The sequence below is a fragment of the Pleuronectes platessa genome, chromosome 21 (assembly GCF_947347685.1).
Source record: "Pleuronectes platessa chromosome 21, fPlePla1.1, whole genome shotgun sequence".
In the NCBI taxonomy this organism is placed as follows: Eukaryota; Metazoa; Chordata; class Actinopteri; order Pleuronectiformes; family Pleuronectidae; genus Pleuronectes; species Pleuronectes platessa.
Window position 1 is genome coordinate 5,914,660 of NC_070646.1, and position 19,260 is coordinate 5,933,919.

The 19,260-nt window shown below is 43.5% G+C and overlaps 2 protein-coding genes across 2 annotated transcripts; both read right to left on the reverse strand.

The window, feature by feature from the left end:
* Positions 1-3,160: 3,160 nt before the first annotated feature.
* Positions 3,161-8,092, reverse strand: ghdc (GH3 domain containing). Its single transcript, XM_053413741.1, has 11 exons — positions 7,877-8,092; positions 7,427-7,717; positions 6,462-6,658; positions 6,163-6,357; positions 5,917-6,036; positions 5,481-5,778; positions 4,521-4,710; positions 4,152-4,223; positions 3,887-4,020; positions 3,619-3,707; positions 3,161-3,543 (listed from the first exon to the last, which is right to left on the reverse strand). The coding sequence occupies exons 1-11, from the start codon at positions 7,959-7,961 to the stop codon at positions 3,322-3,324; spliced, it is 1,893 nt and encodes a 630-aa protein (XP_053269716.1). The 5' UTR covers positions 7,962-8,092; the 3' UTR covers positions 3,161-3,321.
* Positions 8,093-8,456: 364 nt separating this feature from the next.
* On the reverse strand, positions 8,457-11,725 carry LOC128426711 (FERM domain-containing protein 6). Its single transcript, XM_053413742.1, has 12 exons — positions 11,654-11,725; positions 11,112-11,202; positions 10,817-10,896; positions 10,618-10,676; positions 10,307-10,511; positions 10,057-10,212; positions 9,621-9,686; positions 9,433-9,501; positions 9,142-9,316; positions 8,852-9,017; positions 8,581-8,726; positions 8,457-8,479 (listed from the first exon to the last, which is right to left on the reverse strand). The coding sequence occupies exons 1-12, from the start codon at positions 11,723-11,725 to the stop codon at positions 8,457-8,459; spliced, it is 1,308 nt and encodes a 435-aa protein (XP_053269717.1).
* Between the last annotated feature and the right edge of the window lie 7,535 nt (positions 11,726-19,260).

The window sequence follows — 19,260 nt, forward strand, 5'->3', positions numbered from 1 at the left end:
AAGCTCATTCAGGGCAACAGCTGGAGTGCAGAGGAACCCAGCAGCCAGCAGGGGGCAGCCTCAAGACATCACCTGGAAACCAAAAGCAGCAGCAGACTGTGATTCTTGAAAGGCGTCAGAAGATAGGATTGTAAACTACTGGTTTATTCTCTAACAATAGGTTTCTAAAGCATGTTAAATCCTCCAATATCTAAAATATAAATGTAACTTTTAAGTAAGGCAAAGCAGCATAGAATGACACGTACACGCACACGCGATAATTTGTCCATCTTCTTAATCTGCTTATTTCCTCACGCAAATCAGTAGGCACTGTGTCCTAGTTGGTAAAGTGGTCGTCTTTGAGTGCGGGTTCGAGTACCACCCTTTCCTCTCTTGATGCCGGCAAAATACTGAGCTCTGATTCCAATTACCTAACAACTGCAATACATTTTAAATTTAAATTATTAAATATAAAAAAAATTTTTTTATTTAAATTAAATAAAATAAATAAAAAACCTGCGCGCGCAATTCCTGCGCAATGGGCTTCTGCGCAGCATGTGCGCAATGTGTTTCTGCGCAGATGTGCGCAGTGGTCATATTTAATTTAAATTAAATTAAATTTAATTAATTTAATTAAATTTAATTAAAAAAATGATATTTAATTGTATTATATTCAATTTTATATTAAAAAAAATGTAATATATATATTTTTTGTAAACTGTAAACTGAACTACTTTATAAGACTGCTATCATTCGAAAATATGCACCGTTATCCCCAGGAAGACGAGACATAGATAGCAAATTGTAGAGCAAACTAAAAAGACTCCGTGAAATGTGTTTGAAGATCGAATTGTGAAAGTAAAGTTACAAAGCTGGTTTTACCGTAATGAGTCAAACAGCGCGGTTCCATTTGAAAAGATTCTCTGAATACAGTCGAGATGGCGAATCTCTCTTTTTAAATGTTAGGGACACAACAGTTGATTCAGCCTAATCAAAATCCCCCTCATCCGCACCCATGAGTTCGGACTTCTACCTCTGGTGCGTCCCGGGGGTAGAGGATGATGGTGTTACTCTATTATTTTACATTGAATAACCCTAACCCAGTGAGAAATCAGGCCTGTCATTCGCAAATCTCGGCTGTTTACAATGAATTAACTTGTGACTGAGCAGATGTGCACAAATCCTCTGTTTGCACGCGTGCGTGTGTGTGTGTGTGTGTTTATGCAAATCCTCAAAGCACATGAGGACAACAGACAGAGGAAGACACACAACATCCTCAACAAACACCCACTAGAAGAAGAAGAAAATCTGTATTTAACTGATAACAAAAAGTGGGATAAAAGGTTAACAATACTTCAGATTTCTCGTATTCTCTCTATTAGGGCCAGAAGGCACTGGTCCCAGATAAGCTAAAATCAGATTGGCCCCAGATTGCCACTTTCCTGTCAGCAGTATTTTTATAAAATTACTATTTTTATAAAACCTTACTGAATCAGGAATTGTAAGTGGTTGTTGGACATATAATTGGCCCCTCTGTGTAAATTGTGGTTCTTCAATGGCCCTCAGGTACTCAGATCATCTGCACAGGAAACTACCCTGCTGAGTTCAAATAAATGAATCCAAAAAGACTGTGAACACCGAAAAATAACTTAATGTTCCTGTTTCTGTCTTACACTGAGAAAATAAAGCAGGTTTTTTAATTTGGTTCAGTAGTTTGAGGTTTAAAAGATTAGACTTATGAATGAATAACTCTAATCTGACATAAAAGCCTAAAAATCACTGTTATAAGAACAAAGGAAAGCAGTTCCCACTATATTTGTAGTTTCAGTTCTTTAAAGCTCAGATGTCTTTTTCAAACATTGGCAAAAGTATGTGTGTAGATACAAAAATACATAGCAGCACTGGCACAAGAGCAGGGAGGTGAAATGTGAGAGTCGGCCTGTATCCTCTGATGTGCTGGAGAACAGGAGGATGATAATAGACTCGCTTCCTCAGGTAACCACAGGTTTAACTGTTTATACCCCCCCGAGAGGAAAGCAAGACCCCAGCCTCTGTTATGTTCACGTCATCGTCTCATGTAAAGACCATTTGTTACGGGCTTCAATGAGCCAAATTTAGCTTTTTATCACTGCTGCTTCGGTCTGATCGCACCATGGAGCCTGAATGAGGCGAGAGCAGCGTCAAATCCCTACTGAAGTGGGACGTTACTAAAAATATTAACCCACTTTGTGCACGGAGGGGCCTGCGGAGAGAGAAGTATGCCATGCAACAACATGCGGAGCCTGTTCAGTGTTTAGCTGCATATTTTTTTTCCAGCTTTGACAACATGGTAAAGATTCACAAGAAGTTCAGTCAAGAGAGAATCTGACAAAACATAATAACGCCGGACTTAGTTGATATTTAAGTCCTGACTACGATTCATCTAAATATTGCTGTGTGTAAAAGCCAGTCGTAGAATGTAGCTGATGAGACAAATAAAAGTGAATCTGTACACACAAGAGTAGCCCCCTCTAGTGGTGGATGATATCACTCAATAGGGAAACCTTATTGTGATGAACAAACAGTTCTGGACACACATGTAATAAAGAAAACTAATATTCAGTTTCAAGAAAGGATATAATTAGCTGATGCAATGAACTTCTCCAGGACATCTAATCTCTTCAAGATGATGCTGAAGGGTGAAAACATAAGGTCCTTGGTAGATGGAATATGAGCCCTCAACATGCATCAGAGTTTTACTTGCAGAAATTTAATAAAGTTTCTGGGTCATAGAATCTAGGATGTTTTTTGCAGCCTCACATTTTAATTATTCTTAACATCTTACTTATGGTGACACTGTGAATATGATGATGCCAAAACTTTCTATATCACCAGATGGTGTTGACTAAAAGAGCGATATTGTAAAGAATATGAAGTAATGTCAATATTTTACGAGCTTTAGGAGAGTTCTTTCTTTTATGTTCTTTTGCTTTTTCACCAGCTGCACCGAAAACCGTCATTGTACCTAAAATGAAATGCTTTCTCCTTTAAGACTGTTACGTGATATTAGGAAACAAAACGAAAACCTGGTTAGATAAACTCAGAAATGATCTTTAGCACTGGATAAAGACAGCATATGGTTGAATTGTGACTGTCAGGGAAGCCTGGAGAGGTCCTGAAACATTACATCAAACAAACAGGAGCAGTTTAACAGTTTGCTTTAATAACATGATAAATATGGTTGATATAAACATTTCCAATAGTCCAAACTGAGCCTTTTGGTCACATCTCGGTTGCTAAAGGCACAATTCACCAACTCCGTCATTCAGTCAGTCAGCGCTCACCACAGTCAGAGTCACGGTTTCAGGAAACCGTTTTTCCCAGTAAGAAATCTGCGTATTCTTTCCTGCGCAGCACCCGGTGCATTTTGAAAGTGTTGGGTGAGGTGTTGGAGAAATCCATCATCTGCTTCCGGAGCTCCTTGAACGCGCCCTCCGCCACCAGCTGCACCCTCATTGGTCCGATGCTGCCCTTAATACGGAAAGACCTGTAGACCGCCGAGTCCTGCTGGAGACAGACGTCCAGCTGACAGGAAGGAGAGAGAGTTATGAGTGATTTCATGATGATAAAAAAAAAGATACCATGCAGTGTATTACTCACCTTGTATCGCTGCTCCTCTGTGAGGTTCCTCACGCCTTTCAGCTCCACGAACACCTGGTAATGAGGATCTGAGCCGCCAATTGAATCTCCTACAACACCAACACAGCAACGTAAGATTCATCATCACGCAAACTGAGCCTGACTGACCACTCAGTAGATTCCACATCTTTCAGAACTTACATCAAAACAAATACTCCTACTTCCCCTCAAAGAATCTGAAACACCCCCAAAAAGCTGCCTGATGGATTCAAGCAGCCCTACATCTTACCCATGATGCCACTCTCAGCACAGCAGTAGTCGACCAGTTGAGATCCTGGCCACTGAGTGACGGCTTTCTTCAGAGTGTTGAGGAACAACGCTTCAGAAACCTTCTCCCCCCGAACGTTCAACATCTGACCCCGTCTGACAGGAGACGGACGCAGGGGCAAAATACTGATCTTTAAATATGTACCCAGGCAGAAAAACTTTTGATACTTAACACACAGCAGGAGATGAAACACATGCATTTAGTTGTACACAGTGTTGTACTGTACCTGTACTGAAACTCAACCATCGGACACTGGTTATGGAACCCGACCACTTTCACAATGTCTCCCATGCGATATCTGTGAAACGGCAAAATACAAACATCACTTCTACAACTGCCTCACACATCTGATGTTCAATAGTTTACACGTTAATGACATATCAGAGCGTCTGTAGAAGCCAGAGCTCAGATCTTGATATTAGGTTCATCACAACTTTTTGCGCGTACAATTTGAATTAAGGACACTTCATTTCCATCAGACCAAACAGTGCTCTGAACTCAGAGTCCACAAACAATGAGAAAGTATTTCTTTGGTCAGGCTGATTAACACGTGCGTTTCCTTATAAAAAATTTATAAAATTATATATTTTCCTACCTGAAGAGTCCTGAAGCGTTTGTGACGACAAGCTCGTAGCTTTGTCCCTCCTTCACCTCCTCCATCAGCAGAGTGTGAGGCGCCTCCTCCTCGAGGCTGCTCTCAGGCAGGAACTCGCAGAACATGGAGCGAGGACACAGCAGGTAGCGTCTGTTTGGCTCCTGTGGCCACAGGTTCACCCCGATCAGACCTGCAGGGGCCCACATATCCAGTTAAAACGATAGAGGACTTTCTAAATTGACAACACATAAAAAACTAGAATGGACCCAGTAGAGCGTTTACCTCTGCCGAGGCCCAACAATCCCCTTACATACACCAAATCAGCCATGTTGTTTTGGACATGGTTAACTCTATGCACAATATTCATTTCCTGCTAAAGTCCCATTATCTCAGCTACACATTGGTGTTTACAGGTTTGTAGCCATGATTTAACCTCAAAGACCCCCCTTTGGCTTTGGAGCCGAAAGGAATGATGTTGACATTTTATTATAGAATAAACGGTTAATCTTTTAAATTACGGACCGTCCAAATCAATAAAAATGGCCACCACAAGTTATTAGAAGCAAACACTGCATCTATATACACCTCAGTAGACAATAATGAAAAAAATAACTCAAGTCTTTGTGCACTTGTGAATCCGTGACCAATAAATGTACTTTTAGGCGTAATGAATAAAAAAAGTTTTTGGTCCTTATATCAAACTTCAGCTTTTAAGTCTATTAAAGCTACTTCCATTACATTAACTGTAGAGGCCTGCTGTGGGCCAAGCATAATACATACTTAATGTGCTTATCAGACCATGGATTATGGGACCTTGTGAGGCTTTCGCAGGACACTCGCCCTCCACCTGTTATGTCAGGGAGAATTTTCCTGGCCCCGTACCATCAGAACTGACTCTCACTTTGTCATTCACAGCAGCTGTTCCCACAGCAGTGTCCAGGGTCGCGTGCAGGTTCTTACCTTCAGTAGCAGCATAAAAGGGCGAGTAGAAAGGCACCCCCTGGCAGTAACTCTCCCTCAGCATTTCCCCGTAGATCTGATTGGAACCCGAGTCCACGGCCAGCACCAGGTGGAGGTGAGGCCACAGCCGCTTGGCGATCCCCCTGAAGCCGTCCTGGAAGTTGACCCGGAGCTGAGCGGCTCTCTCTGGGTCTGGCTTCATCAGAGCTTCCAGCCTGGTCCTCACTTTGGGCTCCAGAGCCAGAGCACTGCTGACCGTCCCTCGTTCGATGTCCTCCACAAGCTCATGCCAACGATCCTGCAGGACGGGGAGGAGATCAGAGAGAAATTACTCTTCTAATCCTTAGTTCATTAAACACATTTTATATAATTTGCCGCTGCATTTCAAAACGTTTAAAAAGAGAAGAGAGTGATGCAAAAAGAAAACCGTCTCTACCTGTAGGGCAGTGAAAGCATAGAAAACTGTGGATGCAAAGTTGGACTCCAGCGTTCCCACACTCTGATCCTTCAGCGCGAACAGGAGGTGCAGGTAGAGGGTATCCTTCTCACTGGGAACCTAAAGAGTTAACAGTTTTATATGTTATCACTCCGAAATGTTTACGTTGAACTGCATTGTAATCAAGAGAAAATCATAAAAACAAACTGAAAACTACTTCCATACCGATGGATATGTTTACTGTACCTCAAAGGCAGGTGCTGGGGTGGTGTAGAGGTTCAGCATGTGGCGGGAGGAGGCTGGCGTGGAGGAGTTAGGTCCGATGGTAATGCCGGCCTCAGACTGGCGAAAGGTCGGTGTGTAGAAGAACTTGGTCGTGCGCTGCAGGCTGTCAGTTGCAGGGAACGCCTGCCGCATGGCGTCCAAACACACAGTCACACCCTGGTGGACAAACACAAAATAATATTGTCATCATCATAGTTTCATATGTACAACACAGGCCGGAGCTGGGCCGACACATCATCGACACAAAGCGCCGGCTTCACCTGCAGGAAGAACTCAGTGTTGGTGTCCTTGGTGCTGAGCAGCATGGCGCTGGATCCTGACGTCCCAGACGTCATGGCCAGGATCAGCGGCTTCTCAGCAATGATCACCTTCTCCTCTCCTGCAGCGATGCGTCTGATGCGCTCTCGGTAATGCTCATACGTGGTGATGGGGTGACGCGCCCGGAAACTGGCGCTGTCTGAAACAGCAGTGTCACGTGAACAAGCAGCTTAAGACAGAATTTCACTGACCATCAGACGTCTTTTGAATTGAAATCATAAAGTCAGACATTCTTTTCTTCTTCAAGGGTCCCAAAGCTTCATCTTATAACTTTAAATTACTCATGAGTTTGATAACAGTCATAATTATAGCTTTATGTACATTTTACTTAAAACCAAATGTAATAGAAACGTTTAATGCTTTAAGAACATCTGAAGAATCAACATTTCATTTAAATATGTTTGGGATTTTGATTCTCTGTGCTTTTTTATGGAACAAAACATTGAAATTGATTCAATTTGGGTTTAATCGTCACAAATGTAAAACCAAAGATCGAGATTAAATTAAAAGAAAACGTGGGAGAATCTGACACTTTCATTATTATATAAGTTAAACAAAATAACTGATGGATTGATGAACCAATAAAATAAGTGATTAGAAAACATTGACATGAGCCGAGAGGGATTATAACACTTTTTTAGCATTTAATTGAAGAAAACAATCACTGATTATGTATTGATTGATTAATTATGAAATTCTCACTTAGAGTAAGGTGAAGTAAATCTATGAAGTCAATTATAAACATTAAGACCTCAGTGAAACGCTGGTTGAGGTCCTACTGGCATCGCTGGCTGTGCCTATGGACTTTACGTAAACCATAAATCATGTTACATCACAGCTCGGTTCAAGGACACATGTGTGTGAGAGCTGCTGATCCTCATTAAAACAAGATTATCTTTCCTCTCACCTTTCATGGAGCTGAAGTCAAACTCTCTTCCATAACTCGTGTCGGTGTTTTTACGCAGGCGCTTCAGCAGCGTCTCCTCCTGGACCCGCTTCACGTTGAGCGTGTCGTCCTCCAGCTTCCTCCTCTGCCTCCTGCCCAGCCAACCCACCGCCTTCACGGCCACGTACTGCACGAGCAGCCCGCTCCACGTCCGGCGCTCGCCCTTCAGCTTGGAGCCGATGTCCCTCCAGAGGAACGCCATCCCGACCAGGGAGCACACACCGAGGGCGGAGGGCAGGAGCGGCGGCATCCCTGTGGGAGAGACTCGGGGAATGAGAGACGAGCCAGGTGGGGGCGCTGTTGGTTTATGTTACACCCACAGCCCCCCTATCTTTTTAAAAACCAACACACAACACAGACTCTGCTTCACTGTCACAACAACACGTGTCACGTTCGGCTGCGTCCTCTTACCATGCGTCTGTACAACGATGGCGACAGCGACCGATAAAAGCGCAAAGCCCAGCGGCACAGCAACACGACGCCAAGAGGAAGCCATGAAGAGACAATTGTGTCACCCCCTGCTCCTGCTGTTTCGACTGTTTACGTGTTTATTAATGATCAGGATTCATGTTTACGATCCTCAACTTCTGCTTCCTATCAGCTGTCTGAGCAGCTTCCGTGTTTGGGTCAGAGCCGGCCCCTGATTGGTTGACTGAACGATGACGCGACTCATGGCTGCTTTCAGTTTTACTCTCTTTATTAATCGTGGAAAATTAACAAACTGGAAAACAATCATTTAGATAATGTGTATAATGTAGAATTTACACTGTAAAATACTACATAATACATATAGATGTTCATATAGTAATACAAAGAATATACTTTATTTATATAGCACTTTTAAAAGAGTTTACAGTCAGTTTCTCCTCTGGCTTCACGTTAGTCCACAGAAACTCCTTCGTCATCTCTTCTCCTCAGAACCTGCAAAACATCAAACACTTTGATGATGGGCTGAAACAATCAGTCAGAGAGAGATCAGCAGTTTCCTCACCTACTTCACTTCCATGGTGATGGCTGATGAGAGAAGACATAAGATTCAGTGAGATGCATGAAGTGATAAACACAACATCTAAATAATTTTAGGTGTGTCGTTGTGTTTGTTTTATTGGACTAACCTTCCCAAGAGGAAGGGAACACTACGGCTCCATCGACAGACACAACGCGGATCAGCTCAGCCAGCCAGGACACCTCAGCTGGGTCATCAACAAAAACATCCTCTGGTTCATCGACGCACAACTCAAACTCTGCCACAGTCAACACAAACACAAACCATAACTTCAGCTGCCATCCCTGTTCAATCTAATCCCAATAAAACTATACGCTGAGCAGCTGAATAACATGGAGACATTGGAACATGAATCTCCTCTGAGGCGACCTGTGAAATACTCTTCATCTTCCTCCGCCTCCTCGTCCTCCTCCTCTTTGGACCAGGCTGTGCTTGTTCCCGCTGCAGCGCTGCAGTCAGACATGGAGGACGTGAGGTTGTCAGTTTGAAGCCGCTGTCTCAGGCCTGCTGTGTCACAGATGTAGGCCTCGTTGTAGAAGCGACTGGCTGCACATATAGACCCAGAAAGTTCAAAAGAAAATGAAAAATGCACCTTTGGCTTGTGATTATGTATTATTGAAGTATCTGTTAAGAAGGTACTAAGTCACAATCGTAGGATTCACCCACTGACCCTCCATGTCCTCCAGCTGCTGGATGTAGCTGACTGCGTCTCTGGTGTCGATGTGCCGCCGGTGGCTGTCGGTGAGGTGCCTCAGGACGTGTTTGGAGTGGAAGGCAGAGTGAGTGTAAAACACCAGCTCAGGGAGACACAGAGACCCGACGGCAGCGACTTCAAATCGTCTTCCCTGGAGAGCAAGAGAGAGCAAAGGCTCAAAACGAGGTGGAGGTGATGTTCTATAGGTGGCAATATGTTTATGAAAGTTGAGGTATGTACTGTATGTTGTGTTTTTAGGGCCACAACCTGGAAAGTGAAGCGGTCGATGTTGGTCCAAGCAAGATCGTACAACAGACACAGTTTCCCTTCCACCTCCTTCAGAAAAAAAATCGAATCAGTTCACATTTATTAGATAATCCAACTCACGAGAAAATTGGTTCAGAAAGTAAAGATTTCTTTACAGTCACAAGCCAAAGCCATTGAGGAGGACCCACCTCGTAAATATGGACTCCTTTCACCACCACCCCAAGAAGGATGGAACTTCTCTGCTCTCTTTTATTCTGAAGAGATTGAAAAACACGAGGAATTTATAACAGAGGCTACAGCAGAGAAAAAGAAATTCAGTTAAATATGCACAAGAATTGATTAAAAACTAAAGATTAGATATTAGAGACTAGATTAGAGAGGTAAACAGCTTGACAAAGAGATAATCCGTGTGGTATTATCTCTATTAATCTTCAGGCATAAATTGCTCCAGATTCACACCAACAGGGTCTTCAAGCCTGTATTTTGCTTAATGTACAGACGTCTGAAACTATAACACATCCTCCCAACCCTCTAATATGTGTCTGCTACTATACGGGTTAAAGATTTCAGGTGTTTTCCTCCTCTATGAATTGAATCACTGACTGTGTCTTGTTTCACTCTGACCTGTCTCATCCTGTAGAAGGTAACCGGTCCGTCCTGTAGGCCGCCGGCCTCTTTGATAAACTGCAGCGTGGCCTGGCTGCGTGTCACACCTCTCAGGTCGCTGTGCAGCGCAGGGCAGTGCTGGAGCAGGTAGTCTCGCCCTCGACGTTTAATTAGCTGAGCACCAAAGAATTAAGTCCCATACACACACAATAAATTAATATGATTTCAAAGGTTGTGGTCACACTTCATTTGTAAGTCTATTTTTTACCCAGGAGGGGAAGTAATCTTCAGGAAGGAAGTAACATCTTTCCTCCTTCTCCTCTTGATTCCCATCTCTCTGCTCCAGATCTCCAACTTCAGCCTGAAGAGCAGAAGCTGCGAGCTGGAAGAACAGAGCTTCCTGCTGGCGGCTCTGTGAGCGCAGCACCTTCTGCCTCAGCTCAGTGTAGTAGAGCTGCTGCACTTTGCTGCTCCTGAAACGACCAATCAGGGTACTCAATCACAAATGTAATTTCTATTATTTGGAAGTCTGACTGCTTTATAATCGTTCAGAAAATGATGCTGTAGAGACCAACTTACAATATCAGCTGCCCATTCTCTACATAATACTGCACCCTCAGGAACACGATGAATGGGACCTGAGAATGTTCAGAACAGAGTCAAAGAGGAATATCTCATTTAAATGCTTATTTAGGATAAGTTAAGATTTGAAGAAACAAAGAAAATTCCTGCAAAGACCTGATGTTCATTAAATTGTACGAAAACATTTAAAACTCACTGTTATTGAGCTTCTGTTCCATCTTTTGCCAAAGTACTTGCTCAACTTCAGGCCCAAATCAAGAAAGAGATATTCATTATCTATGGAAAGCATATAAGGCATCAAGTCCAAAGATTGTTTTGTGCACAGTTTATTAAATCCATTTGAAACAATCAATGTCAAACAACTCCCACAGGCTAATGAGGAGTTTCTGCCCCCTTCAGTGCGAGCTTCCTCCCTAAGCTGCAGCATTCCACAGTGAATGAAGTGAAAACATGTTCACACGACCTCCCGCGCATGTGACACCATCGCTGACCTCTGAGAACAGCCAGGCCGAAGATGAAGAGATCACTGACGCCGAGCTGCTTCAAAACGCTGTTCAACACCTCCTGGGCTCTGGCTTTCACCTGGAAAACACCACAGTAACACACACTGTAATGATAAGGGTGACACAAGAGCTACGTGATAAAACATTTGATTAATTGTTAGGTATTCAGACATGATGGAGATCCCTTGTTCAAATATATAAACAGCTTGTTTTAGTTTAAGGATTTTCATTTCTTAAACAGTCCTCACTTCAAAAAGCAGACGTCTGTCATCAAGAAAACTTCAAGATCAAATGATCACTTGACATTTTTATGCCGTAAATACTGTGGAAAAACATTTTCCAGTTTTTGCATAAGAATAATTAACTTTGAGCAAAGCCATATGCAACTAAATTAAATGCCAATGTCTCAACACTGGCAGTGAAGAAAAGCCTTTAAGTGGTTTAGATATATGAACTTATTTAATTCCAAGTGATGCATGGGGATGAGAGAGAATAAAAACAAACCAATGAACAGACTTAGATCGACTCACTGTGACGGTACAGTCCAGGTGCTGCTTGTTGGGAAGAAGGATGCACACTCGTCGCTTCTGTTTCGTCCTCATTGTCACAGGAGCTTCTGTTGCTGGTCTCAGTCCTGCTTATATCCCCCCCCCCCCCCCCCCCCTCCTGTCCTTCAGTGGGACAAACACACACGTCAACCCGCCCTCCTTGACCTGATGTGTTCTGACACAAATCAAACAGTGCCATAGTAATGCTTTAAACAAAGTTGATCTGTGAAGTGTAGAGCTGAAACAATTACTTGGAAGTAAGATTGATTATCAATTCATAATTATTTTGAAAGCACAAATACCACATTCAACACTCTGGTGTCAGTTTTTCAAATGTGAGCATTTGCCACTTTTTGCTGTCGTATAATATACAGCATGGGAATATAAAGCGTACGTTGGAAAAGTTGTGGGCACTTTCATCATCTATACCAGAGGTCTTCAACAGGGGGTCCGCAGAGGTACTGCAGGGGGGTCTCGAAATGTTTTCGTTGATTAGACAATTTTTTATATTTTTTATCATTTTGGATTTTTTTTTCCAAACCAATTTTTTCTTACACAAATTTAAATGTCTTTTAATACACATTAACATGCATCCAACACATTGAGAGGCTAATTTAAACCTCTGCCTGAGAACCTCCATCCATCCAAGGTTAGATAAGTTGTGTGCTACCCATCAGGGTCCGACATCTCACTAATGTGGGAGTATGTGTGGCATCCATAGATGGCTTGAGGATTCACTGTCTCTTCTACATGTATGTTTAAAATAAAAACAGGAATCTGTGAATTATTGTAATAGCTAAGTGTTGTATGCAAGATGTATGTTGATAAATGGCAGTGGCATGGCTACCCTGTAGCTTGCACATTTAAATTAAAAACAAGAATATATGAACCTGTGTAATATTTGAATAGCTTAGTATTGAATGCACAATAACAGGGTAGCTATGTTTATATATGGCACTAGGCCCAGTTTAATATAAAACACAATTTTATACAATATATATAGTAGGGGGTCCCTGCTCAATCTCTCCACCAGTTTGGGGGCCTTGGCCTGAAAAACGTTGAAGACCCCTGATCTATACCATCAGGGTACCTCCTTCTGGCTCTACTGGTAATACACATAACAAGAGGAAAGACTAACTGAAAAGCCTCATATGGCTCCTTTAATGAATGCAGCAAAGTGCCTCATTATAACTCTATTGAAAGATGCTTTATGAACTTCAGATGAAATGATTCTGATATTTCCGTAGACCTCTGCCTCAGTAGCGGTTCCTCTGTGGCAAGCCGTTCTTCTGAGAGTCGGAAAAAAGACCACGCTTTTCATCGGACTGTCGGTAAGAACCTCCTGTCCAGAGTCATAAGAGCCTTTCTCCTCATGTTAAAACCCCCCTCTCACCTGTGAGGCCTGTCCATGTCCCTCTCAGTTCTTCATCCCAGCAGTGACCATCATCGCCTGTGCTCCCAGTAGCCTGCCTCTCTTTGTGATCATGTGTATTCTGATGGGATTGAGCGTGGCGACTGTGTTCCTGCTGCCGTGGTGAGTCAGTTCCCTGTGAGGACACAGAACTCACCGTCCCTTTCCAAGACTCTGTCCCGTCTCCTCAGTATCTCAGCTTCTCACTTTGTGGAGGTGTTGAATGAAGGAATGTTTCCTCCTCTCTCATGAGCCTGACTGAGTTTTATTTACACACGCTCGACCAATCGCGACTCAGTCTCAGCTGTCAGTCATGATGTTCCGCCACATTTTAGTCGTTAAATTTACCAGAAAAACATTTGGAACAGATATATAGTGTGATAAGAATCCAGGTCCTATCCCCTAACATGGAGGAATTCAGTTTATGACACAAACAGGCAAATAACACAAAATACCAGAATTAGGGTGCATCAAATTGCAAGGCAAAAATTAAATCTCAAAATATCAAACCGTCTGGGGTTGCATTTTGTTCAGACACAGATAAAAATGACTTATGCAAAGTTTTGGGCAAATTCATTGAGATTTAGAGGTGGAACATAACATGTGAAAAATATGAAAATGTGCCGTTTTGGGTGTTTTCCTAGGTAAACACCCAACATTGAAATTGAGTCCTAGTCCTGGTCTAGCTTGCAAGCGCAAGCTAGACCAGGTTAGTTGGCTGTTTAGACCGGTCATGCTTAACTGCCTGCAGTACATTCTGAAGGTGCTCCTCGCTCCTGGCTGCTGCCACAAAGTCTGATGTGAGTTTGACGCCACGCTCGGCACAGTCATTCACAACATTGATGGCACGTACATTCACAGCATTCTGGGCTGGCGAGGTCAGCCAAGCTGGTGGTCGGTGAGAGGGTTGGGAGCTTCAGCTTGCTGAAGCCAGTGCCAAAGCAGAGCTGTGGGACTCGCATGGGGAGGTCAGCAGGCTTGTGCTCCAAGATGGCATCTGCAAGTGCGCGCCGCTCGCCAACTGGCACCTTGGTGCTGAAGAGTGCTAGGGCCAGCATCTCGCCTGTCAGGTACCATAGGTGCTGCTCCACTGCCGTGATCGCTGATGCTGCAATGCGCTCGTCAACAGACTTGTACGCGTACAGGTGGTGGTAGAGTGTGAGGTCATTCCATGCGGCATCTACGGGCATGTCACAGGTCAGCCACCATGTTGCGTAGATGTGCGTAATGAAGTTGGCAAACGTCGGAATCTTCCGCACCTGCTGCCACGTTGTGATGGTCCCCTGAGGAAGCAACGCAATGTGCTGCTCCATCAAGGCCTGCTTGAGAGTGTAGAGCAGCTTGGCCATCCACTGTGCCTTGTGCAGTGCTCCTGGCCATTGGAAGGTAACTGGAGTGTGTGCTGCACCGTCTGCACCCAGATACACAAGACACAGCTGCATGAACTCGCAGTAGTCGCCTCGCTTGTAGTCGAGCACTCCTGCAGTGCACGCAATGAGTTCAGCACGCAACTTGCCCAGGAACGGTGGTTTGGCCTCGTCAGGAATGTAGCGGGACAATGGGCTGCGCTCCTTATGTGGCACCAGATCCCAGTTGTCCCGGAGCCGTGTAAACAATGTAAAATCTGGCGAACGGGACGTCTCCACCTTGAGGTCGGTGAAAATGTGGCTTAGGAACACCTCCCCTATTTGGTGCCGGCGTCCGGACCAGAGCAGTGGTCGACGCAGTGAGAGCTGGCTGCAAATGAACTTTTTACGTAGCTGGCTGATGGTCAATCTCATCCTCTTCTTCAAATTCACTGTCAGACTCTGAATTGATAGAAACAGGATCTTCATATTCTCTAAACTCTTCCCCTTCATTGTCTTAGGTAGACTGACATGAGTGTGTTAAATTTCTAATTAAGTTCAAGAAATAGACCTCAACACTGATGAAAAACCTTGTTTCATATTCGTTTTTTCCAATCATATCTTGATTGTAATTGATGTTTCTTTGTTTAATTGCATTTTATCACAAAAAAACAAAAGCAAACAAATATTAACCATATATGCTGTTTATATTGCTTGTAATTGGGATAAAGTTAACCTCTGTTATGTATTTTTACATATATTGCTTTAGCTGTATTGATTGAAAGACCGAATAATGCGGTGGGTCCACCAGACCCGCGAACATTGGCTGAGTGACCAAAACATGAACACCACACAAGGCTTAATGCCTTACTCACCCCTTGACACATTGCACGACACTTTCCTTTTAACTCATTCTAGTTCTAGTCTCTTGCGTGCCTGGTGTTACATAACACCGGGTTCACACCGGACGCCGAAGCGTGGCGTAAGCGCTAATCCCTGGCGCGCCGGCGCTTGGCTGGTCACACTGGACGCGGTAGCGACGCCGAAGCGCCGCGCATTACTAATAATATCACATACTTCTGCTGCTATCAGCCTGCAGTAAAAACGGCATTTAATCATTTTTTTCAAGCATATACTTACTTGTTGCTCCAACATTAAGCAACAGCGTCCCAACATGTGTCTTTTTTGGTGTTGTCTTTATACAACATATGCTGAGAATCAAATTCTCAAGTTACTTCTCCACTTCAATTATTAATTTAATGTCATCCATGTTGAAGAACTTCTCCGCTGTTTGCTCAGTTAAATGTCGGGTGTCGAGGGTAAATTACGTATTCTCCACCCAAGCCTATGTGGAGAATACGTAGCCCCCCCTCTCTCTCTCTCTCTTTTTATCTTTATCACTGCTTGTGTGGCTGTAGTGGATGGGCAGAGGGGGACATTTAATAATGTGGTTGGTAAAAGTGGTAAAATTAAAACTCCTAGACAACAGAAGGTGAATACAAAGTGTTGGATGCATATTAGATAATTTATATCATTTAAAATATTTCATCAATATCGTTTAAAATCATTCGCGATACGCTCGCGTCAAGCGGAAAAAATAGACTCGACGCCGAAACGATCGCTTCACGGCGCTAGGCAGCCGCGGCACAACGCTACGCTTCAGCCTCCGGTGTGTTCAGCGCTGCGGTTTAACATGGGAGTGGATGGGAGCCAGAGGATTGGCGCTGCGCTTACGCCTCGCTTCGGCGTCGCTTCCGCGTCCGGTGTGAACCCGGCGTAAGGCCTCCTTTTAACTCATTATACCTATAGATATCTCTACACTCTTTAATTATAACTTGACAGAAAATAGAACACAATGCACTGCAATAACGGGAGTGAATACTTGTGGCTTCAAAATAGGTTGGAAGTAAACAACAAATGTCAAGAATAGAATAAGGCCCATAGGACAGGCCAAAATGATCTCCAAAACCTTTAGCTAGCTAGCATTAGCTAACGATGAGGTAGCATAGCTAAGTTATGCTAGCTATCGATAGCTAGCTAGTAAACTGTGTGCCGTTCCACCTCTAGATCACCACGTATCGCCAAAATATTTTGCATTTATTGTTTTTGCATGGATTGTAACACTTTGAGCACCCAGACAGATCAATATGCTGGAACTCTGTTTTTTGATGCACCCTAACCAGAATCAATAGAGAGGCGCTAAATAATCACAGAGACACACAATAAAGTAACAGTGGTTGTAGGATGCTGGGAGATATTTTTACGTGTCAGATCCCAGGGGCCACTTCTTCATAACCTGTTCGTGGCTCCAGGTCGATGCTCCCAGATGTGCTGGACGACTTCGCCGTGAAACACCCGTCCTGTTCGGACCTGGAGCCTCTGTTCTTCTCCTGTTACGCCTTCTGCAGTAAGCTGGCTGGAGGCCTGTCTGTTGGGATCTCAACCCTGGTCTTACAGTGAGTCCGTCCTCCTCGCTCTCACTCCATGTGTGTTGTGTGTGTACATCTGTCACATTTAGTTTTTCTCCCACCCGGCAGGTTTGTTGGCTACAGAGCGGGTGCGTGTGACCATGGTGAGGGAGTGGTGACAGCTCTGATGGTTTTGTTCGCACCAGTTCCCATCGCACTCCTGCTGATAGCCATGGTCTTCTTCTGCTCCTACCCGATCGATGAGAGGCGGCTCCAGACCGCGGACCTCCAGTAAGCTGCCTTTTGGGTTCTGACATCTTGTTTTTTAAAGTGGCTAAAGAGAAAGCTTTTATTTTATTTATGTGTTTTTCATTTATTTTTAATGGTGAATCAGATGAAATGTGAAAGCGTCCACTGGTAGAGGCACCTATCACTCAGCTCTGTTTAGGTAAAGCAGATTTCACCTCAACTTGTTTGGATGACAACTTGACCGGACTCGTTCCCGAGCTGTGTCTCAAGTCAGAGGCCACATCCTCTGGATGACGCGGTCTAGGAACTGAGTGTCCACTGCGTCCTTCATAGGCTGCGTAAACCGGGTCGGTAGTGTTTGCTGTTTCGGTTGAATACATTTAAATATAAAATCTTCTGACATTTTGCCTCGCTTGCTGCCACAATTACCTCTTTGGAAACCAGCTTGTCACAGAAGGGCAGTGAATCATGGGATATTCTGAGCCCGGGATACAATTCACAGTGGCATGCATACACATTTTAATTCTCCAGCATTTACCCTGTTGATATTTATGTTTATCTCTTTATTCTTCAACCAGGCCAGAAGCTACATCATCATCAGACGCAAGAGAAAACACGGAGCAGCTTCATCCTAGTGTGATATCAACCCTAACCCTGCTGTTACAGTCAGGATGGATCCTATTTAGTGAAGTCGTGTGCACCTTCAGACATACTGAGTCCTCCTGCAGAAAACAACAGGCGTAAATCTGTTGTCCAGTCGAAAGAACATCCTCAGCATCATAAACAGAAACTCAGCAATCAAAAGAATTCAGGTAAAACGAGGAGGAGCCGTAATATCCCTGAGAATGACTCTGATTCTTTTTCTAGCAGAACAAATGTGAAATCCAAAGTGTCGTGGGTTTAATGAAGCTGCATTCAAGATTCCAGAGTGGGTGAAATAGAGTTTGGTCCAATTTAACGCCAATATAAAGCATTAGTAACCAGATAAGTTGTTGTGTTTTAATCTGTTGTTTGAATTGTTTTGTTAATTCCAATTCAAAGATTTGTAATCATTGATTTATTGGCTCAAACATGACTCCAGGTGAAAATGTTGCTCTGTAACTGCTGGATACACTGATTATAATATAAATGTGAAAAGTGATGAAAGGTCAAAGCTTTGTTCTGCTCAATTCATTTCAATCACATGTTAATGAGTGAAATACCTCGGCGGCCACATATGTTCACCAATATTACCACAAAAAAATAAGTCTGACAGGTTCAATAACAAGAGAACCCACTCTTTTACCAACAGGCCGTTTCACAGCAGGGATTCTGACTTGTCAAAGCAGGTAAAGCATGAGTGAATCCAGTGTTAATTTCGTTGACGAAAACTATGACGAAAAATATTCGTTAACGATCTTTTTTCCATGACGAAGACGAGACGAAGACGTAACGAAAACGGATCTTTGAAAATAAAAACTATGACTAAATCAATTTTAACTTTCGTTGACGAGACGAGACGAGACGAAAATGTTGGTGCTCGTTCACTGACTCACCGGCTGCTTTTTAACTATGGAAACAGTGAAAACACCGAGTTTCTCTGGTCTCAGCTGCTCAGAGATCAGCGCAGCAGCTTCTTGATCAGAGCAGAAGCTGCAGCTGGTTTGTACCGAGCTTCAGTTTCTGTGTTCGCCTCCAGCCTGACCTGCTCTCACTTTTAGTTTTCACATTTAAAACTAAATATATATTTTAAGCTATTAGGCTGCAGCTATATGTTTTTAGTTATTGCAAAGTAGGGTACGTCTTATTTCATACATTTTTCACAAATATGGGGAGGACTCAAATAGCCCTACAAAGTTCTGTGTTTAATTTAATTTAATTTACTCTTTTGAAAGTAATGGTTGCCGACCCCTGCTATAGACTTAAGCCTGAAACATGCTTCTGCGACTGCGTCTGCGTCTTTTCACGCCGCTGTGGCGCAAGACTCGTTGTCATTCATGCTTCCCCAACCGTTGCGCGTCTTACAAAGCAATTCCGCGCCAGAACACTAGGCGGAGTAATGCTTTTTGTCGAAGACGACCTGAGAGACGCCTTCTTTCTTCTTCATCGATTGTTTATTTACATAGCTACTGCGGCTCCTTGTAGCCTTTTTCAGGCGGACAAATACGCCAGTCAGTGACGGGTTATACAAGTGGA

What these genes read in the sequence shown, in the direction of transcription:
- ghdc (XM_053413741.1), bottom strand. Translation starts at nt 7,961, where the DNA reads ATGGCTTCCTCTTGGCGTCGTGTTGCTGTGCCGCTGGGCTTTGCGCTT. An exon ending in AACGCTTCAGGACTCTTCAG is followed by an intron (nt 4,224 to 4,520) that starts GTAGGAAAATAT and finishes GCCGTTTCACAG; the next exon opens with ATATCGCATGGGAGACATTG. An exon ending in ATGGTTGAGTTTCAGTACAG is followed by an intron (nt 4,021 to 4,151) that starts GTACAGTACAAC and finishes GTCTCCTGTCAG; the next exon opens with ACGGGGTCAGATGTTGAACG.
- LOC128426711 (XM_053413742.1), bottom strand. Translation starts at nt 11,725, where the DNA reads ATGAGGACGAAACAGAAGCGACGAGTGTGCATCCTTCTTCCCAACAAG. An exon ending in GGAACAGAAGCTCAATAACA is followed by an intron (nt 10,677 to 10,816) that starts GTGAGTTTTAAA and finishes GAACATTCTCAG; the next exon opens with GTCCCATTCATCGTGTTCCT. An exon ending in GAGGCGGAGGAAGATGAAGA is followed by an intron (nt 8,727 to 8,851) that starts GTATTTCACAGG and finishes ATGGTTTGTGTT; the next exon opens with TGTGTTGACTGTGGCAGAGT.